General features: G+C 46.0%; 1 protein-coding gene across 2 annotated transcripts in view; it reads left to right on the top strand.

Moving 5' to 3' along the window:
• TOMM70 (translocase of outer mitochondrial membrane 70) overlaps positions 1-23,202 on the top strand; it is a 208,703-nt gene that overhangs the window by 87,258 nt on the left and 98,243 nt on the right. Inside the window, exons 5-6 of one of the 2 annotated variants that reach the window (XM_069204747.1) lie at positions 256-404; positions 20,417-20,636. In XM_069204747.1, the coding sequence (XP_069060848.1) occupies positions 256-404; positions 20,417-20,636 (369 nt within the window). The remainder of the gene's footprint in view (positions 1-255; positions 405-20,416; positions 20,637-23,202) is intronic. The other variant, XM_069204748.1, reaches the window with a different exon arrangement.

Genomic DNA, 23,202 nt, shown 5'->3' on the forward strand with positions numbered 1-23,202 from the left:
TGCGTTCCCGCTGGACACACTTGTTCACCTGATAGTGCAGAGGCCTTTTTTTTCTTTCTTTACAGCTTCTGAGATTGTAGCCACAAAACCAGAAAAGTAATGGGAAGGAGTAGACTTCTTAATTGTATTAATTTTTCCTTGTTTGGGCACGTCATTTGAGCAGCATTTAAACTGAGCATCGTCCTATACATCTGCTTCATTACCAAACGCACTGGACTTTTCTCAACATCCTTGTATTTTCCTTTTCAATTTCAGAACCGTGAGCCCCTCATGCCGTCGCCACAGTTCATTAAATCATATTTCAGCTCTTTCACCGATGACATCATCTCTCAACCTTTGTTAAAAGGGGAGAAGTCCGACGAAGACAAGGATAAGGAGGGTGAAGCAGCAGAAGTCAAAGAAAAGTGAGTATTGAAATGGAAGTTGTTTTACTGATGCTTGCATTTTGATTGTAAATGGACATCTGTTTTAAATATTCTGGTCATCCAAATGAAAGTTTCAGATATTTTGATGTTTACTGTGCCAATTTGAGTGTGGTAGCCTAGCAGTTATGTAAGGATTGAATTTGCATCATCAGAATGTAGTGAGTCTGTAAATTGTAAGTTTGCATCATGTGCTGTTGTAGATCATATGCTGTCCCCTCTCCTTCCAGCTAATGTTTTTTTTCCAGTTTGTGTTATTCAATTTATTTAACCTGATAAAACAATCAACCATCATGCCATACCTAGGCTGTATGATATTATGGCTAGAAAGAATTCGGTAGGCAAATCAAGTATACATTTGTCTGTCAGGGATCTCGCGGTTAGTACGCATAGTTGAGTCGTTTGACATTTACGGGAGTGCATTCCCATCCTCAACCCTCCCCTTAGGCGCTCTCTACTTGGGACTCTGATAGCATTTCAATCCATTTCTCACGTGTTAACCCCACTCCTCCAAAATCTTGTTAAATTTCTTAGGGTATCCTCTTGCTTTGTAGATTGAGTCTTCGGCCTGCATACACAAGCGTCCACCTAGCCACTCTTGGCGGAAATGTACTGTTCCATATTTGGACTATGTCTCTTTTCACCACTTCCAACTAGTGTTGGGTACTACCTGTATTTAGTTCTTCCCTACAAGGAGATTTTTAGTTGTCTGTAGATGAAAAACCTTTATCTCCAGGTTCCTCCCTTGTAGAACAGTCTGTTTATAACTTTTTTGATGGGATCAATTCTATCCTTCCGCTGTCACCTTTAGGGTACTAAATATTTCTTTAAGCACTTCATCAGAGTGCATGTATTTTATGGTCTCCCCCTACCCTGCCCCCCTTTCCATGAGCAGTCCATATTGCCCCACCCCAAGTTCTTCGTTTTGGAGGGCTTAGCCAGTTCCATGTGTTGCCAGCCCTCTCTGCTTATAAAAAAAAAAAACGACATTATAGCAAGTAAAAATGTTTTGTTTTATTTTATGTCTCCAAGTGACATTTGACATCTTTCATTGGTAAATAGAAATAAAGGAGATGGCGTACATGGTTGGTAACGCCTGTATGTGTGCACACATAATGCGTGCACACACCTCCTGAATGTCACTTCACCAGTATGGAGCTTTTTATTTTTTAGATTATACTTCATATATTTATTTTTAGATTTTTAACGATGCTGTACTGAATTGCAAAAAGCATTGGCAAAAGTCCGAGATATGAGACTGGCTTTTCAAGTGCTTATTCCTGTAACAAATGCTTTTGCTTTAGAGTTAACTCGGGATACCTCTCCAAAAGCACTAGGACGCAGACTCCCCCTCAAAAAAATGTCCCCCTCTTTTTGTATTTGTTAGTGTTATTGACTGCTTGGTAAGCAGCTGTTTGAAAGGCTTTTCGACATCTGAAGGTCAGGAACACCAACCACTGTCAACATGGTACTTAGTGCACCATCCCAGCAGTCTTTTGGGGGCTGATGAATGGACCACACACCATTTAGTTTTTGCTGCAGCTGAAATGGCAAATTCCCGTCATCAGACCAAAATCGGGTCTGTAACGCTTCCTTTCAAAGGACTATAATTAAAGTACCTTCACAGTTTATCGAGCCTTTCGACCCAAGAATAATATTTGGAACAGAAGGTGGGAAACACAACTCCATCATGCAGCACCAAGGCTGATTCTGCTACCATAGTTGTTGCCATAGACATGTATGGCTAAGAGTCTGATGAGCAAGGTGAAATGTTCAATATCCTGTTCGGTCGTTTGGAGTGAAGTGCACATTATTCATTGGAGGACTCTGGAGGCCAAGCTCCAGGAACACAGTAGACACTTGGGCCCAAGTGTTCCCCTCAGTTTTACTCTCTCAGTATTGTGGATTGCCCCTTCCAATGCCACACTCCACAGGACTCAACCCCACCTGCTACTGAGAATTGTCCAACTGCGTATTGACCTGGAAAGGATTTTTTTTTCTCATCAACTGTTTTGACTGATGAGGAATGGTCTCATATGCTGTGCCATGTCTCTTCCGAGGAGCCACCTATAAAAACAAAAACCTTGATATCCACATTTGTGCCGACTGAAGACATTTTACATTGACAAACTCCTTAGATGGAGGAGACTTGACACCAAAACAAGTCCAGAAGAATCTCAAGTCCCAAAAGAAGTAATTGATGCCAAAAGACTGATGTTCTAAAAGGTTTCAAATCCCTTATCAGCACATGAAGATGAGTTTGAGCTTTCCATACAGAGTAATTCCAGTGCTTGCCAACAGACAATTCATATTGCTGTAGACACTTGTATGGTGTAGTGACACAACCCCCCACTCACAAATGCACTTCTCAAACACCACATTAGAAAAGGAGTTGGCTTACTTTTGAAGAGACTATCTGTGTACATTTCTTAACTCTAGCTCTTGCTTTACTGTCGGCAACTCACCCGGAGAGGGAGACTTAGTTTAGACCCACTGTCTCCTAATCCGGAACCACTAGGGTATAGATGACTCAGATGTGTGGCATAGGTATGGGGTTGACCCCAGGATGATGAGACATTGGAACCATACACTGTGCAGGTGTGTTCATCTGATGAAACAAATGCATATCATGTGGTTATTCTCGAGGCATCACACCAGTCTAATGTGCCTCTGCAAATTAAGGAAGAAGATTACTTTCTCATAGGAACCTTCATAGACAAACCGTGATGTGCTGATGCTTAAAACAGTAATGTAGATTTGAACAGACAATTTGAAAAATCCTTTAAAAATGAGGTATTTAATGCCTAGAAAACTGCGGCAGACCAAGAATGCACCACATGACCAACTGTTCATCATGGTCCATATTCTTCCAGATTTATTAGTAGTGCATACAGCAAGAAAATGTGCTTAATGCAGGGATCATTGTTACTCCACCACCAGAAAAAGACAGTAAGGAGCTTGATGCTGTTGGTTCTTCAAATTAGTGGTGCATTGCCAATTCTCTATACTGGTGATATATGATGGATATCGTTTGGAGTAGATGGATTAGCTCTCACACCATCTATACGATTGCAAATGAAAACTAGTTCAGGAAATTGTTTAGAAAGGCTCAGTGATTTATGTGCTAGCATTTGTTCTATATTGGATGCTACAGATAATCTTGTGGCAAATCAACACACTTGCACACATCAAGTGGGGTTTTATAGTGGTATATCAATTTTAGGAGCTCTTAGGTTCTTGCTTGGTTGCGCATTTTGGTGTTCCATCCAATTGTTCAATAATGTCGTATTGCTGTTCTGTTTCACAGTAGGCACTTATTTGGACTGTCAGTAAACACCATGCAGGAAAAGCAAAAACAAAAAATAATAGACACAGAGACTGACACGGTTATAGGCTCCACAGAGACTGACAAGTCTATAGGTGCTTCAGAGAAATATAAAATTCATTTGTTGTTATGAATGCATAAGACTTTCTCCTAAGAGCAGAGCTGCCATGCTCATGGTACATAGCAGCTCTTTATGGCACAACATCTGCAGCATTATAAACAAGGACCATTCACTTGTGGATCCTTTAGAAGCAATGGTAGATCCAGTCCTGGAGACAGTGGGGCTGTTGCAACAAAATAGAGACTTTCTATGTGTGCCTACGAGGAAAAAACACCTGTTGAGTGAAAACTGATATTTTACCTTAGTCATTGGAAGTCCTTGACCTCAGACAAGTGGATACTTGATATCCCAAGGAAATTGTCTCAGATTTCACAGATTACATCATATCCCAAGGATGTTGTCTCAAATTTCACACCATGCTTCCCATTTGTCCATCAAGTCATTACAAGAACAACTAACTGCATCTTCCTGTACTGTTAAATGAGGTTTCTTCCTTATTTGCGAAAGAGGGGCATAAAAACGGTGCCTGTACAACACCAATGACAAAGGGTATGCTCTGTATTTCCACATCCCCAAGAAAGATAACCCTTTTTCAAACATCATCAATTTGCGCCTTCTGAACTGCCCCATAACCACCATTGTCTTCAAAATGTCCATGCTTCAGGAAGTTCTACCTCTCACCTAGCAGGGTTATCACATAACATATGACCTCAAGGATGCCTACTTCCACATTACAACCCAGGCACATACCAGTACCTAAGATATGTGGTAAATAGAATACATTACCATTCTAAAGTCCTAACACTGGGGGCCACTTTTATCTATGAATGTTCACAAAATGTCTAGCTGTTGTAGTGGTGAGCCACAGTCGCAGACAATTTTTTTTTTTTTTTTTTTAATTATCCCAATGATCGGCTCAGTGACTCCCACACACCGTCTTACCAGCATGTATGAAATCGTTTCCTTCTCAACCAGAAAAGCTTTACTGTCATCCCAAAATATTTTGCTTTAACCTACAACAGATTAAAATCTTTTTTGTTTCCATGTCAAATTCAGTGACTGCCAAAGCTTATTCCATGCCAAAGTTTGCCAGGGCTTTCCAAAGAATTCTTCCCGTTAAGACTTCACTTACTCCGACAGTGAGAATGATAATGACATTGTTGAGGATGATGACATGCAGCATTGTGTTTGACAGTAATGCTTGATTACACATGCTTTTTCATGGGTTTTGGTACATCTCAGGATTCAACACACATTGTTGTGCTGAAACAGATGAGACCTTTTACTGGACAGATCACTCCTAAACTCACCTCTGAACACCATGCCTGATGCATCCATTACGAGGTGAGAAACATGTATAGCTTTCACAATTCAGGGTTAATGGTCGCCTCAGGAGCATCTCCACCACATAAGTGTGTTGTAATTGCTGGTATTGACCTAACACTCAAGGCTTTTTGGATGAGCTTTGCAACATGGTAATCCTAGTAAAAACAGACAAGACCACTCTGTGGTACACGTCTGCCACCCTACCTGAGACAGTGGCTGAATGTACTGTCCTTCAGCCGAGGGCTTAAAATCATTCCTGTTTAAATAACTCATAGATTACAAACTATCTAGAACTCTGTCTTTGTTCCCATTGCTGAAATGACCCATGCTGCTTGGTCTGTTCCACTTAACCTCCATTCCCCTTCCCCATACTTTATATTTTCAGATAACATACCTCCGTGAGCCCAACCACCAACCTCAGCGCTATGGGAGGGCTATGGTGCTGAAAGGTTAAGAAGTTAAAAAAAAAAAAAAAAAAAAACTCCTGATTACTCTTTATCCACCAGCATTCTCAGATTAATGTGGTGCTGTTGCACTATATAAAAACATCTGTTAAGATACTTAATGTAGTACATTCGGAAAAAAGCAATGCATACACTCGCAACAGCTCTCCATTATAGCACAGTCCAATTGGCACTTGTCGGTACCACATCACATACACTTGTTAGTTAATGTCTTGCCCATAGTGGACAACGATTGACTGCTCTCCTGAGTAAACACTGTTAAGAAAAGCGCTAATGTGAGATCCGCTGTCACATTCTGTGACTATACTTTTTGCTGTTAGTAGACCTCAACAAAAGAAAGGCTTCTAACGCATGCAAATACCAAATTCTATAACATATTCTCCAAGCATTCACATGTACTGTCTGAAGAATGCTGTTTGGATAAACTGGTCTTGGACATTTGCTTATTATTTTCCCATGCTGCCATTGATCCTTTTTGTTGTGTGGATTAAATAGTCACGATTGGCACTCTTTCTCCTACCACTAACTTGGGATGAGAAAAGAAGACCACCGAGGATAAACACTGAACATAGTGATAACAAAGGCCAGCATCTTTTTTTAAGTTTAATTTTTATTTTTTTACAAACGTTATTGAATTTTCGAAATTGGCATTTGTCCATGTACAGAGGCAATATACTCAACAAGTCTTCTGCTGTCAACATGCATCTCATCTCCCATATCTTTGTTGAAATAAAATACAGAGATTACGGACTATTTTTTGCGCTTAGGAGAGAAAACATTGACATATCCCAAACAAAGCCCCTTCCCAGTTCCCAACAATAACTGTATCCAAGGGGGTAGGAGATGTGGTGTATGCTGTTGCAAGTTACAATGTATAATATAACCCTTCAAGCGACAAACAACTTGTTAAAGGTAATTATGGTTTACCTTACTTTTGTTTCCAATATAAATTGTGTTCCCACAAAATGTTATTATGAATATTGCAGACTTTAAATTTAGCTGGAGCCCCTTCATTTCTGGTTGATCTCTCTGCTGTGCTTCTACAGGTTGCTCTGCAGGCTCCCCTATATTTTCCATTTGTTAGGTTTGACATGGGTTGAAAATATTGCTTGTACTAACTGTAAGAAGCTGGCCCTTTATGTGGTATGTGAATACCATGTAAAAGGTCCAGTGGTTCCTCAGTGAGTGGAAATGGCTTGCTATGCAATCCAAAGTGCTCTGTATAGGGGTAGTGTGATAGAGCAGCCTTAGGCTTAACACAGAGGAGTGCAAGTTATCTACAAATAGACAAGTAGTCAATTGATACACACGACTCAAAAAGGAGATCTATATCAATTTATAAAAATAGCTGGTATCTTCATATATCATTAGGTATCAGAGAAAAATCATCAAATAAGTACGTTTTTGAATAGGAATTCTATTCACTTTAAAAAGTGGACTCTGTACAATGTCTGACTTCAACAATGTTATCCTTTGGGAGGGAAAACAAGTTTCTTAAACAGGTAGAGCACAGCGACTTCCAAAACCAGTCTCCTGGGGTTAAGGTGAGTAGTGGGCAAGGTCCAAGACAGTAACCACAGTACACCCTCAGCAGCACGGATGTCCGGGTGCAGAGTGCAAAACAGTGTCTGGTGCCCAACGTGGTCCTGTGGAGATCAGTCACTGTGGAAAAAAAAGCTACAGGCTCTGGCCAGGACGCCAGTCTGGCAGAACCAACAGCGGGACTCAGGCCTCATGATGCTCGGGCACAGGTAGGCACCTTTGCTCCTCTTCTCCACGACTCAGAGGCGATGGGTGCAGAGGTATCCTTAGGTTTATGCTTTTTCTGACCGGAGCGGTCGCTGGTCGAGAGAGGTTGCAGGTATCGTCCAGGAGTCCAAGAGGGTTGAAACCACAATATGCTCTGACTCTGGAGGGCCGGGGAACCTTGTTGACACCGGTGGTCCACTTCAACTCGGGTCGGAGAAGGCGGATGCAGTGGTGACTTCAGGTGTCGGGTTTTGGTGGTTCCATAGGCTTCAGAGTCCCTTCTTTTGGAGTTTGCTGGAGAACAGGTCTGCTGTTCATGGGAGGTCTTTAGACTTTTTTTTAAGCCAGACATTCCTCCCTGGTTTTTTTAATCATAGCTGCAGGATGAGTCGACTTTGGTGCAGATCTCAATGAGGGATGCAGACAGGCCGGTGGGGTTGGTATCAGGTCAGCTGCTTTTTTTCTCCTCTTCTGCTGTTGTGGCTCTTTGGTGCCTTTAGTCTTTGTAGGTCATCAGGATCTGCTTCTCTGGGGCTGGGGTCTCCCCTAAATACTGAATTTAGGTGTGTGCAGGGTAGTAGCCAATGGGCTACTGTCTCGTGGGGTCACTACGCCCCCTATATGACCGCTTCCTGTGGGAAGTGGGCATAACCCTGTCACAGAATTCCTAGGTTTACCAACTCAAAGATGGCTACCTCTGAAAAAGTGTGTCCTCTACCCAGCCCACTTTAGAGGTGGCACTAGCCTGGAGGTGGCACGCCTACCTGACTAGCTAATTTTCCCACCTATCCAGGTGCCAAATGGGCTCTGGACAGGGGAGGTAGCTTCCTCTCATGTGAGGGGAGCCTGATTTTCATTTTCAAAGGTAGCAGCTCTTTGAGGCTCTTCTTAAGAAGGCTAATCAGCAAGTCATTCTGTGGGAGGGGGTGTTACACCCTCTTCCCAGACAGACTTTTGTTCTGGGTCTCCTGAGAGCAAAAAGCCGGAACCGTGTCTCAGGTAACAGGCTGGTAGAAGCCAGTCAGTGAACGCACTAGAGGGTGCTAGGCTTTCAGGGGGCACCTCAAAGGTGCCTCTGTGTGCATGTATTGATACATCCCACACTGGCATCGGTGTGGGTTCACCAATACGAGATGCTTGATACTAAACATCCCTATTTTCAGTGATCCCTCATGTAGCTTCAGAACTCGTATTAACCAGTTCCCAGCACATGTATTTAAAATGGCTTCCCTAGTCACTTACTATGTCTGAGAATTGACAAAGACATAGGAGGGGCATATGCTTGTGCAGATATGCCTGCACATGTTATATAATGCACCCTATCTTGGGAAAGTAAGGCCTGCTAGAGGGGTGACTTACATATATTGCATGCAGTGTTAGGGGACATTTCTCTTTTGTCTGCACCAAAACACGCAGCCTGCAATGGCAGCCGGTCATGTGTTTGGTGAGGGGTCCTGTAAGGAAATGCCTCCTTGGCATGGTTACCCCCTGACTTTTTGCCTTCGCTGATGCTATGTTTTGAATTGAAAGTGTGCTGAGGCCTGCTAACCAGGCCCCAGCACCAGTGTTCTTTCCCTAACCTGTACTTTTGTTTTACACAATTGGCACACCCTGGCATCCAGATAAGTCCCTTGTAACTGGTACCCCTGGTACCAAGGGCCCTGATGCCAGGGAAGGTCTCTAAGGGCTGCAGCATAGCTTATGCCACCCTGGGGACCCCTCACTCAGCACAGACACACTGCTTGCCAGCTTGTGTGTGCTGGTGAGAACAAAACGAGTAAGTCGACATGGCACTCCCCTCAGGGTACCATGCCAACCTCACACTGCCTATGCAGTATAGATAAGTCACCCCTCTAGCAGGCCTTACAGCCCTAAGGCAGGGTGCACTATACCATAGGTGAGGGCACCAGTGCATGAGCACTGTGCCCCTACAGTGTCTAAGCAAAACCTTAGACATTGTAAGTGCAGGGTAGCCATAAGAGTATATGGTCTGGGAGTCTGTCAAACACGAACTCCACAGCACCATAATGGCTACACTGAAAACTGGGAAGTTTGGTATCAAACTTCTCAGCACAATAAATGCACACTGATGCCAGTGTACATTTTATTGTAAAATACACCCCAGAGGGCACCTTAGAGGTGCCCCCTGAAACCTAATCCAACTACCCGTGTAGGCTGACTGGTTCTAGCAGCCTGCCACACTCGAGACATGTTGCTGGCCACATGGGGAGAGTGCCTTTGTCACTCTGTGGCCTGTAACAAAGCCTGCACTGGGTGGAGATGCTATCACCTCCCCCAGGCAGGAGCTGTAACACCTGGCGGTGAGCCTCAAAGGCTTACCCCCTTTGTTCCAGCACCGCAGGGCACTCCAGCTAGTGGAGTTGCCCGCCCCCTCCGGCCACGGCCCCACTTTTGGCGGCAAGGCCGGGGGAGATAATGAGAATAACAAGGAGGAGTCACTGGCCAGTCAGGACAGCCCCTAAGGTGTCCTGAGCTGAGGTGACTCTAACTTTTAGAAATCCTCCATCTTGCAGATGGAGGATCCCCCCAATAGGGATAGGAATGTGACCCCCTCCCCTTGGGAGGAGGCACAAAGAGGGTGTACCCACCCTCAGGGCTAGTAGCCATTGGCTACTAACCCCCCAGACCTAAACACGCCCTTAAATTTAGTATTTAAGGGCTCCCCTGAACCTAAGAATTTAGATTCCTGTAACTTACCGAAGAAGAAGACTGCTGAGCTGAAAACCCCTGCAGAAGAAGAAAGAAGATACACCAACTGCTTTGGCCCCAGCCCTACCGGCCTGTCTCCTGCCTTCTAAAGAAACCTGCTCCAGCGACGCTTTCTCAAGGACCAGTGACCTCTGAATCCTCAGAGGACTGCCCTGCTTCAAGAGGAACAAGAAACTCCTGAGGACAGCGGACCTGCTCCAAAAAGACTGCAACTTTGTATCCAGAGGAGCAGATTTAAAGACCCCTGCAATCCCCGCAAGAAGCGTGAGACTTGCAACACTGCACCCGGCGACCCCGACTCGACTGGTGGAGAAACAACACCTCAGGGAGGACCCTCCGGCGACTCCGAGACTGTGAGTAACCAAAGTTGTCCCCCCTGAGCCCCCACAGCGACGCCTGCAGAGGGAATCCCGAGGCTCCCCCTGACCGCGACTGCCTGACTCTAAAATCCCGACGGCTGGAAAAGACCCTGCACCCGCAGCCCCCAGGAGTGAAGGATCGGAACTTCAGTGCAGGGGTGACCCCCAGGAGGCCCTCTCCCGTGCCCAGGTGGTGGCTACCCCGAGGAGCCCCCCCTTTGCCTGCCTGCACCGCTGAAGAGACCTCTAGGTCTCCCATTGATTTACATTGCGAACCCGACGCTTGTTTGCACACTGCACCCGGCCGCCCCCGCGCTGCTGAGGGTGTACTTTCTGTGTGGACTTGTGTCCCCCCCGGTGCCCTACAAAACCCCCATGGTCTGCCCTCCGAAGACGCGGGTACTTACCTGCTGGCAGACCGGAACCAGGGCACCCCCTTCTCTCCATTGAAGCCTATGCGTTTTGGGCACCACTTTGAACTCTGCACCTGACCGGCCCTGAGCTGCTGGTGTGGTGACTTTGGGGTTGCTCTGAACCCCCAACGGTGGGCTACCTTGGACCCCAATCTTAACCTCGTAGGTGGTTTACTTACCTGCAAAAACTAACATTACTTTACCTCCCCAGGAACTGTGAAAATTGCACTGTGTCCACTTTTAAAACAGCTATTTGTGTTTTATGTGAAAAGTATATATGCTACTGTAATTATTCAAAGTTCCTAAAGTACTTACCTGCAATACCTTTCAAATGAGATATTACATGTAGAATTTGAACCTGTGGTTCTTAAAATAAACTAAGAACAGATATTTTTCTATAACAAAACCTATTGGCTGGATTTGTCTCTGAGTGTGTGTTCCTCATTTATTGCCTGTGTGTATGTACAACAAATGCTTAACACTACTCCTTTGATAAGCCTACTGCTCGACCACACTACCACAAAATAGAGCATTAGTATTATCTCTTTTTGCCACTATCATACCTCTAAGTGGAACCCTTGGACTCTGTGCATACTATTCCTTACTTTGAAATAGTGCCTACAGAGTCAACTTCCTACATTGGTGGATCAGCGGTGGGGTACAAGACTTTGCATTTGCTGGACTACTCAGCCAATACCTGATCACACGACAAATTCCAAAAATTGTCATTAGAAATTGATTTTTGCAATTTGAGCTATTTTTCTAAATTCTTAAAAGACCTGCTAGGGCCTTGTGTTAGATCCTGTTTAGCACTTCTTTTAGAGTTTAAAAAGTTTGTGAAAGTTTGAATTAGAACCTAGAACTTGTTTTAGATTCTTAAAAAGTATTCCAACTTTTAGAAGCATAATGTCTAGTACAGAGATGAATGTGGTGGAACTCGACACTACCCCTTACCTCCATCTTAAGATGAGGGAGCTACGGTCACTCTGTAAAATAAAGAAAATAACAATGGGCCCCAGACCTTCCAAACTACAGCTCCAGGAGCTGTTGGCAGAGTTTGAAAAGGCCACCCCCTCTGAGGATGGCAACACAGAGGATGATGATAGTGACTTGGAGGGAGATTCCCCCCTACCAGTCCTATTTAGGGAGAACAGGGCCTCTCAAGCCCTGACTCCAAACATAATAGTCAGAGATGCTGCTTCCCTCACAGGAGGGACCAACATCTCTGAAATCACTGAGGATAACTCCAGTGAAGAGGACATCCAGTTAGCCAGGATGGCCAAAAGATTGGCTTTGGAAAAACAGATCCTAGCCATAGAAAGGGAAAGACAAGACAAGACAAGAGATGGGCCTAGGACCCATCAATGGTGGCAGCAACATAACTAGGGTCAGAGATTCTCCTGACATGTTGAAAATCCCTAAAGGGATTGTAACTAAATATGAAGATGGTGATGACATCACCAAATGGTTCACAGCTTTTGAGAGGGCTTGTGTAACCAGAAAAGTGAACAAATCTCACTGGGGTGCTCTCCTTTGGGAAATGTTCACAGGGAAGTGTAGGGATAGACTCCTCACACTCTCTGGAAAAGATGCAGAATCTTATGACCTCATGAAGGGTACCCTGATTGAGGGCTTTGGATTCTCCACTGAGGAGTATAGGATTAGATTCAGGGGGGCTCAAAAATCCTCGAGCCAGACCTGGGTTGACTTTGTAGACTACTCAGTAAAAACACTAGATGGTTGGATTCAAGGCAGTGGTGTAAGTAATTATGATGGGTTGTACAATATATTTGTGAAAGAACACCTATTAAGTAATTGTTTCAATGATAAACTGCATCAGCATCTGGTAGACCTAGGACCAATTTCTCCCCAAGAATTGGGAAAGAAGGCGGACCATTGGGTCAAGACTAGGGTGTCCAAGACTTCCACAGGGGTTGACCAAAAGAAAGGGGTCACAAAACCTCCCCAGGGGAAGGGTGGTGAGACAGCCAAAAACAAAAATAGTAAAGAGTCTTCTACAGGCCCCCAAAAACCTGCACAGGAGGCTGGGCCCAGAGCCTCTTCACAAACCAATTTTGGGTACAAGGGTAAAAACTTTGATCCCAAAAAGGCCTGGTGTCGTAGCTGTAATCAGCCTGGACACCAAACTGGAGACAAGGCCTGTCCCCAGAAAAATACCACTTCTAACTCCACTCCAGCTAAAACTGGAATGGCCAGTCTCCAAGTGGGTTCAACAGTGTGCCCAGAGCAAATCAGGTGTCACACTGAAGCTACATTAGTCTCTGAGGGTGGGGTGGATTTAGCCACACTGGCTGCCTGGCCTCCTAACATGCAAAAATACAGGCAGCAGCTCTTAATTAATGGGACAAGTGTAGAAGGCCTGAGGGATACAGGTGCCAGTGTCACCATGGTGACAGAGAAACTGGTTTCCCCTGGTCAATACCTGGCTGGACAAACTTATCCAGTCACCAACGCTGACAATCAGACTAAAGTACATCCCATGGCTATGGTAACTTTAGAGTGGGGAGGGGTCAATGGCCTGAAACAGGTGGTGGTCTCCTCAAATATCCCAGTAGACTGTTTGCTTGGAAATGACCTGGAGTCCTCAGCATGGGCTGAGGTAGAACTAAAAACCCACGCAGCCATGCCGGGTATCCCTGAACTGGTGTGTGTCAAGACAAGGGCACAGTGCAATGCTCAGGGTGAAAAAGTAGAGCTGGAGTCTGGAAAAAGGGCCCAGCCTACCAAGAGAAAAGGAAAGCCAGCTGGGAAATCGGCTGCAACACAACACCAAAAAGAGAACCTCTCTTCTCAGGAAGAAGTTCTGCCCTCTGAGGGAACTGAGCCTATGGAGTTAGAACCTTATCAGGTTGAGCTCTTAGGCCCAGGGGGACCCTCAAGGGAGCAGTTGTGTAAGGGGCAAGAAACCTGTCCCTCTCTTGAAGGCCTTAGGCAGCAAGCTGCTGAAGAGTCCAATGGCAAGAAAACTGGAACACATAGGGTCTATTGGGAAGATGGGCTCCTGTACACTGAGGCACGAGATCCCAAGCCTGGTGCCACTAGGAGAGTGGTAGTGCCTCAGGAGTTCAGAGAGTTCTTTCTGACCTTAGCCCATGATATTCCCCTTGCTGGGCATTTGGGACAAACCAAGACGTGGGAGAGACTAGTCAACCACTTCTATTGGCCCAATATGTCCCAGAAAGTTAAGGAGTTTTGTGTCTCCTGTACCACCTGTCAAGCCAGTGGTAAGACAGGTGGACATCCAAAGGCCCCCCTCATTCCACTTCCAGTGGTGGGGGTCCCCTTTGAAAGAGTGGGTGTGGCCATAGTGGGTCCACTTGAACCTCCCACAGCCTCAGGAAATATGTACATCCTAGTAGTAGTGGATCATGCTACTAGGTATCCTGAAGCTATTCCCCTTAGGTCCACTACTGCCCCTGCAGTAGCCAAGGCCCTCATTGGTATCTTTACCAGAGTGGGTTTCCCTAAGGAGGTGGTGTCTGACAGAGGTACCAACTTCATTTCAGCATACCTGAAACACATGTGGAATGAGTGTGGAGTGACTTATAAATTCACTACACCCTATCATCCACAAACTAATGGCCTTGTTGAGAGATTCAACAAGACATTAAAGGGCATGATCATGGTGCTCCCAGAAAAACTCAAAAGGAGATGGGATGTCCTCCTGCCATGTCTGCTCTTCGCTTACAGAGAGGTGCCTCAGAAGGGAGTAGGATTCTCACCCTTTGAACTTCTGTTTGGCCACCCTGTAAGGGGACCACTAGCTCTTGTGAAAGAAGGCTGGGAGAGACCTCTTCATGAGCCTAAACAAGACATAGTGGACTATGTACTTGGCCTTCGCTCAAGGATGGCAGAGTACATGGAAAAGGCAAGTAAAAACCTTGAGGCCAGCCAACAGCTCCAGAAGTTTTGGTATGACCAAAAGGCTGCACTGGTTGAATTTCAACCAGGGCAGAAAGTCTGGGTTTTGGAGCCTGTGGCTCCCAGGGCACTTCAGGACAAATGGAGTGGCCCTTACCCAGTGCTAGAGAGGAAGAGTCAGGTCACCTACCTGGTGGACCTGGGCACAAGCAGGAGCCCCAAGAGGGTGATCCATGTGAACCGCCTTAAGCTCTTCCATGACAGGGCTGATGTAAATCTGTTAATGGTAACAGATGAGGATCAGGAAGCTGAGAGTGAGCCTCTCCCTGATCTTCTGTCATCAAACCCTAATGATGGCTCAGTAGATGGAGTGATCTATTCAGACACCCTCTCTAGCCAACAGCAATCTGACTGTAGGAAGGTCCTGCAACAGTTTGCTGAGCTCTTTTCCCTAACCCCTGGTCAGACACACCTGTGTACCCATGATGTGGACACAGGAGACAGCATGCCTGTCAAAAACAAAATATTCAGACAGTCTGATCAAGTTAAGGAAAGCATCAAGGTGGAAGTCCACAAGATGCTGGAATTGGGAGTAATTGAGCACTCTGACAGCCCCTGGGCTAGCCCAGTGGTCTTAGTCCCCAAACCTCCCACCAAAGATGGAAAGAGAGAGATGAGGTTTTGTGTGGACTACAGAGGACTTAATTCTGTCACCAAGACAGATGCCCATCCCATTCCTAGAGCTGATGAGCTAATAGACAAATTAGGTGCTGCCAAATTCTTAAGTACCTTTGACTTAACAGCAGGGTACTGGCACATCAAAATGGCACCTGGAGCAAAACAAAAGACAGCATTCTCCACACCTGATGGGCATTATCAGTTCACTGTTATGCCCTTTGGTTTAAAGAATGCCCCTGCCACCTTCCAAAGGTTGGTGAATCAAGTCCTTGCTGGCTTGGAGTCCTTTAGTGCAGCTTATCTTGACGATATTGCTGTCTTTAGCTCCAACTGGCAGAATCACCTGGTCCACCTGAAGAAGTTTTTGAAGGCTCTGCAATCAGCAGGCCTCTCTATCAAGGCATCCAAATGCCAGATAGGGCAGGGAACTGTGGTTTACTTGGGACACCTTGTAGGTGGAGGCCAAGTTCAGCCACTCCAGCCTAAGATCCAGACTATTCTGGACTGGGCAGCTCCAAAAACCCAGACTCAAGTCAGGGCATTCCTTGGCTTGACTGGGTACTATAGGAGGTTTGTGAAGGGATATGGATCCATTGTGACAGCCCTCACAGAACTCACCTCCAAGAAAATGCCCAAGAAAGTAAACTGGACTGTAGAATGCCAACAGGCCTTTGACACCCTGAAACAAGCAATGTGCACAGCACCAGTTCTAAAAGCTCCAGATTACTCCAAGCAGTTCATTGTGCAGACAGATGCCTCTGAACATGGGATAGGGGCAGTTTTGTCCCAAACAAATGATGATGGCCTCGACCAGTCTGTTGCTTTCATTAGCAGGAGGTTACTCCCCAGGGAGCAGCGTTGGAGTGCCATTGAGAGGGAGGCCTTTGCTGTGGTTTGGTCCCTGAAGAAGCTGAGACCATACCTCTTTGGTACTCACTTCCTAGTTAAGACTGACCACAGACCTCTCAGATGGCTGATGCAAATGAAAGGTGAAAATCCAAAACTGTTGAGGTGGTCCATCTCCCTACAGGGAATGGACTTTATAGTGGAACACAGACCTGGGACTGCCCATGCCAATGCAGATGGCCTTTCCAGGTTCTTCCACTTAGAAAATGAAGACTCTCTTGATAAAGGTTAGTCTCATCCTCTTTCGTTTGGGGGGGCGGGGGGTTGTGTAAGGAAATGCCTCCTTGGCATGGTTACCCCCTGACTTTTTGCCTTTGCTGATGCTATGTTTTGAATTGAAAGTTTGCTGAGGCCTGCTAACCAGGCCCCAGCACCAGTGTTCTTTCCCTAACCTGTACTTTTGTTTTACACAATTGGCACACCCTGGCATCCAGATAAGTCCCTTGTAACTGGTACCCCTGGTACCCCTGGTACCAAGGGCCCTGATGCCAGGGAAGGTCTCTAAGGGCTGCAGCATAGCTTATGCCACCCTGGGGACCCCTCACTCAGCACAGACACACTGCTTGCCAGCTTGTGTGTGCTGGTGAGAACACAACGAGTAAGTCGACATGGCACTCCCCTCAGGGTACCATGCCAACCTCACACTGCCTATGCAGTATAGATAAGTCACCCCTCTAGCAGGCCTTACAGCCCTAAGGCAGGGTGCACTATACCATAGGTCAGGGCACCAGTGCATGAGCACTGTGCCCCTACAGTGTCTAAGCAAAACCTTAGACATTGTAAGTGCAGGGTAGCCATAAGAGTATATGGTCTGGGAGTCTGTCAAACACGAACTCCACAGCACCATAGTGGCTACACTGAAAACTGGGAAGTTTGGTATCAAACTTCTCAGCACAATAAATGCACACTGATGCCAGTGTACATTTTATTGTAAAATACACCCCAGAGGGCACCTTAGAGGTGCCCCCTGAAACCTAATCCAACTACCCGTGTAGGCTGACTGGTTCTAGCAGCCTGCCACACTCGAGACATGGTGCTGGCCACATGGGGAGAGTGCCTTTGTCACTCTGTGGCCTGTAACAAAGCCTGCACTGGGTGGAGATGCTATCACCTCCCCCAGGCAGGAGCTGTAACACCTGGCGGTGAGCCTTAAAGGCTTACCCCCTTTGTTCCAGCACCGCAGGGCACTCCAGCTAGTGGAGTTGCCCGCCCCCTCCGGCCACGGCCCCACTTTTGGCGGCAAGGCCGGGGGAGATAATGAGAATAATAAGGAGGAGTCACTGGCCAGTCAGGACAGCCCCTAAGGTGTCCTGAGCTGAGGTGACTCTAACTTTTAGAAATCCTCCATCTTGCAGATGGAGGATCCCCCCCAATAGGGATAGGAATGTGACCCCCTCCCCTTGGGAGGAGGCACAAAGAGGGTGTACCCACCCTCAGGGCTAGTAGCCATTGGCTACTAACCCCCCAGACCTAAACACGCCCTTAAATTTAGTATTTAAGGGCTCCCCTGAACCTAAGAATTTAGATTCCTGTAACTTACCGAAGAAGAAGACTGCTGAGCTGAAAACCCCTGCAGAAGAAGAAAGAAGACACCAACTGCTTTGGCCCCAGCCCTACCGGCCTGTCTCCTGCCTTCTAAAGAAACCTGCTCCAGCGACGCTTTCTCAAGGACCAGCGACCTCTGAATCCTCAGAGGACTGCCCTGCTTCAAGAGGAACAAGAAACCCCCGAGGACAGCGGACCTGCTCCAAAAAGACTGCAACTTTGTATCCAGAGGAGCAGATTTAAAGACCCCTGCAATCCCCGCAAGAAGCGCGAGACTTGCAACACTGCACCCGGCGACCCCGACTCGACTGGTGGAGAAACAACACCTCAGGGAGGACCCTCCGGCGACTCAGAGACTGTGAGTAACCAAAGTTGTCCCCCCTGAGCCCCCACAGCGACGCCTGCAGAGGGAATCCCGAGGCTCCCCCTGACCGCGACTGCCTGACTCTAAAATCCCGACGGCTGGAAAAGACCCTGCACCCGCAGCCCCCAGCACCTGAAGGATCGGAACTTCAGTGCAGGAGTGACCCCCAGGAGGCCCTCTCCCGTGCCCAGGTGGTGGCTACCCCGAGGAGCCCCCCCATTTGCCTGCCTGCACCGCTGAAGAGACCCCTAGGTCTCCCATTGATTAACATTTCGAACCCGACGCTTCTTTGCACACTGCACCCGGCCGCCCCCGCGCTGCTGAGGGTGTACTTTCTGTGTGGACTTGTGTCCCCCCCGGTGCCCTACAAAACCCCCCTGGTCTGCCCTCCGAAGACGCGGGTACTTACCTGCTGGCAGACCGGAACCGGGGCACCCCCTTCTCTCCATTGAAGCCTATGCGTTTTGGGCACCACTTTGAACTCTGCACCTGACCGGCCCTGAGCTGCTGGTGTGGTGACTTTGGGGTTGCTCTGAACCCCCAACGGTGGGCTACCTTGGACCCCAATCTTAACCTCGTAGGTGGTTTACTTACCTGCAAAAACTAACATTACTTTACCTCCCCCAGGAACTGTGAAAATTGCAGTGTCCACTTTTAAAACAGCTATTTGTGTTTTATGTGAAAAGTATATATGCTACTGTAATTATTCAAAGTTCCTAAAGTACTTACCTGCAATACCTTTCAAATGAGATATTACATGTAGAATTTGAACCTGTGGTTCTTAACATAAACTAAGAACAGATATTTTTCTATAACAAAACCTATTGGCTGGATTTGTCTCTGAGTGTGTGTTCCTCATTTATTGCCTGTGTGTATGTACAACAAATGCTTAACACTACTCCTTTGATAAGCCTACTGCTCGACCACACTACCACAAAATAGAGCATTAGTATTATCTCTTTTTGCCACTATCATACCTCTAAGGGGAACCCTTGGACTCTGTGCATACTATTCCTTACTTTGAAATAGTGCCTACAGAGTCAACTTCCTGCCGGTGCCTTAGGGTGACACAAGATTTGCTGCATCACTTAGGGTCCCTTTTTAGCACCTCAGGCCCTAGGTACCAGGGATACCATTTACTAGGGACTTACAGAGAGTGCTAAAGGGATTTGCCATTTGGGGAAACAATTGTACAGTTTGGATGGGGGAAGAACACTGGCACTAGGAACCTGATTGGCAGGGACCCCAGTGCGCTCAGTCAAAGTTGTATCAAACGACCAGGCAAGTGGGGTGGGGTGGATGGTAGTGCAACAGAAACCCAGTTCCCTACACTAACCTTCCAGGGTATCGTAGTGCTCAACCACCCTTGCAAAATGTATTCATTATTGTTGTGAGCAGTGGGATATGAAGTGATAAGGGGACTCCTGTTCTGAGCTGCCTCTTATAAGATGCTCGTAAACAGTATTCATTCCACACATCTTCAGTAGACCCCTTTCCCGAACACGCTTGCCTGTATATCCGGATAAGATCCGGATAATTTAGGTTTGCTGCCATGCCATCCCAGATTGTGCAGCAATGTCTCTTCCTGCTTCTCCTGAGTGCAGATAGCTGTGAATGAAGGTATGGAGAACGCAGTAGATGGGGTGAGGGTTAGAGGAAGTGGATAATTTTTTGTAGTGTAGTTGTGAAGGTGTGGAGGGTGTAGCTGAGTATCACTCATAGTATATAAAGTGTAAATGAGGGAGCGTTGCTTGGCCATATGTTTGCAGTGTCTTGTAGCTCAAAAAACACTGGTAGGCACAAGACCTTTTTTGTACCACATAACAAAGGCACCTAAGAATATAAATGCTGTGAGCCCTTGAGCCCAGTAGTCAATGGTCTTAATGTTTTCACATTGATGTTGGATTTGACCATCTCCCTCTCGTGTATTTGCACCCCTTCTTATGTTCCATTTAGAAATGGGAATGCTACTTCATTATTAAAGATTTTTTTGCAGCCTTTCTGTGACTGTCTCTAGAGTTGTACAACAAAGCTCATACCATTTACATTGTCTACTTTAAAGGAGAAATACCTCCATAAATGACTATATTAAGTAAGAAATTATTCAGCCTTTCATTATGGTAAGTGTCCAACTATTTTAGATTTTAAAATGTAATTTCTGAAGAAATATGTTGTACATTTCTTGTTCTTAGATACGGGTACTTGAAGGCCAAACAGTATATGGAAGAAGAAAATTATGACAAAATTATCAGTGAATGCACTAAAGAAATAGAGACACGAGGCAAATACATGGCAGAAGCTTTGCTACTTCGAGCCACTTTTTACCTTCTGATTGGCAATGCTGCAGCTGCTAAACCCGACCTTGATCAAGTGGTCAGTATGGAGAGTGCCAATGTCAAGGTAGGACAGAAGGTATTAATGTGTTATTTTGAGCTTCCGTTATGATAAAATAATTGGTATACATGTTCAGCATAGAGTGGTTGACTGCTAGTATGACAAACACACAAACTGTTTAGACTCTTGTATCACATCTTTGCAGGACCTGAAGCTTTTTTGTACAGAATGTGTTTTGTGTTGTTTTGCTGTTTTTGTTTTTTTGTTTTCTTGGTATGAGAACTGCCTGTTGTGTGTTTGCGGTTTTCCTCTCATGGGTATGTAAAAACCTGATCTATACCCCAAACCTATACCAAATACACTAATTCTTTAAACAGTGGTTAGAACTACCATTTCAGGACCCGCCAGGCTGGAAGGAAAAGTTACCTTAATATGTTTAGATTTTTATGATCATAGATGGTCCCAGAACTTCAGTATTTTCAGATTATAAGCACGTCTGTATCGCATTTCCAAGGTGCACGGTACATGATGGCTTGGGGAACATCACTTGATCAGCGGTTTTCTTTTCCAAACCACCACTTTAAAGATTCTGTGTGCTTCAAAGCAAAGTACTATCCTATCTCCATACTGCTTATGTCTGCTTAAAGGGCCAGCTTCTCTCTCCGCCTTCATTCTATGACCTAGTTGTAACTGAGGAGGAAATAGAAAATAAAATAATTCACAGAGCTATCCTGTTCTCCAAAGGACAAGAGCGAAGTCTAAACTCCTTGAGAACTTTTTTGAAATCTGAAAAAAACTCAGTTATGTTTTGTTCTGTAACAGATTTTTCCCTCCAAGAGTGTAGCTGTCAAAGTGCAACCCGTACAGTGGCACCAGGTCTCGGAGGGAAAAGAGGCCCAAAAGCACCATGTGCTCCTTCAGTATTTTGAAATGTGTAACCACTAAATGTGCAAGTTATAGATCACTGTGTGCTAGTCATACTCTACTGTGATGCAGCCTCTCCTACTTATGATTTGTCCCTCAGTCAATCAATCCATCAAGTATAAGTTCAGCACTGCATGTCACCCACAAGGGTATCCAGGATCTCGTTGTGGTCTCATTCGAAGAGTCTAGTCTTGAGCCCCTTCCTGAATTTGGTCAGCGAGTGGGAGGTGCGGAGGTGGAGGGTGTTCCAGGCTTTGGCAGCCAGATGGGAGAATGTACGTCTTTTGGTGCAACCGCAGCATGTGTAAGGAATCAGTGAGAGGGCTAGGTGTGTGGAGCAGCGGTTCCTGCGGGGGCTGTGGAAGTGCAGGCACTGGTTCAAGTAGGCAGGTCCTAGGTCATGGGGGGCTTTATAAGCGTGGGTCAGGAACTTGAAGTTGCATCTCTTCTGGACCTGGAGCCCGTGGAGGTCTTCTGGGTGCTGGGTGATGTGGGCTCTTTTGGGCAGGTTGAGGATCAGTCTGGTGGCTACGTTGTGGATTGATTAGAGCCTTTGCGTGAGTTCGGTAGTGGTGTCTGCATAGAGTTTGTTGCCATAGTCCAGTCATCTGTTTATGAGGACATGCGTTACTGTCTTTCTTGTGTTTTTGGGCAGTTGGGGAGCCATTTGAAGATTTTCTGAAATGTCGGAAATTCAGGCGGAGGTGATAGTGGATAGGTAGGCTGGAGTTATAAAGAGGTAGTCAAAGCAAGAGTTTGAAAAGTGCCTATGCAAGTAGAAGGAAAAATCTATTGTGTGTGGGTGCCCATAACGCCAGGTGTCAACTAGATCTGCTTCTGTTACTTCTTTCTTGAGCAGTTTAGATATGGCTTCGTGCCCTGTGTGTGTGATGTTTCTGCCCAATCCTGAGTTCCAGACTAAGTTGAAGTCGCCACCCACAAGGATGTTGCCTGTTATCAAGCATAATTGTGCCCTGAGGGTCTGTCTTATGAATGTGTCTTGCGTTTGGTTTTGGTCATAGAGGTTGAGAAGTGTTAGTGTGTCCATGCCCCCTTCTACCGTGAGTATAAGGAAGTGCCTAACGCGGTCTCTGGTTATATTGATGATCTTCGTGTAGAAGCCCCTTTTACAGAGGATTGTGACTCCCGAGGTCGTAGTGTCTGTGTAAGCCCAGTGTTGGTTCAGATATTTGGGGTGTGCCATGCGAATTACATCTAGATTCTGCTGCAAAAGATAATGCCATATCTGTCGATGTTTGTTGGGAGAGTTTAGCCCTTGGACATTAAGAGACAGTAACTTCAGGTCGTGTGTGTTAATCATGAGGAATGTGAAAGAGGCTGTCTGGGAGCGGGTAGTCATAGGAAGGATTCAAGTATGTAATTGGGGGCCCGTCAGGGGTGTGAGGGTAGGCTGGAGACCTGGAGATAAAAATTCTGGGGTGAAACAAGTAAGGAAAAAATGCAAATGGTCAACAGGGTCCAACCAATTGAACCAGTCCTTGAAGGGTCGGAAGGGTATCCCGACCTGGTTAGAGGCATTACCCCCAGTGGGAATAGAGCTCAGTTAAAAAAGGGGAGGTGGGAGGCAGAGGGTAACGCCTTTTCGCTCCCTGTGAAGGGTGTACCCTCTAGGGTAGTAGTTTAAGGGTGTAACTAACAACAAGTGTGTCATGAAGGTCCATGCCCCATGCCGGATACCTTGCGAAGGATACAAATGATG

This window comes from Pleurodeles waltl, chromosome 8 (assembly GCF_031143425.1).
Source record: "Pleurodeles waltl isolate 20211129_DDA chromosome 8, aPleWal1.hap1.20221129, whole genome shotgun sequence".
NCBI lineage: Eukaryota > Metazoa > Chordata > Amphibia > Caudata > Salamandridae > Pleurodeles > Pleurodeles waltl.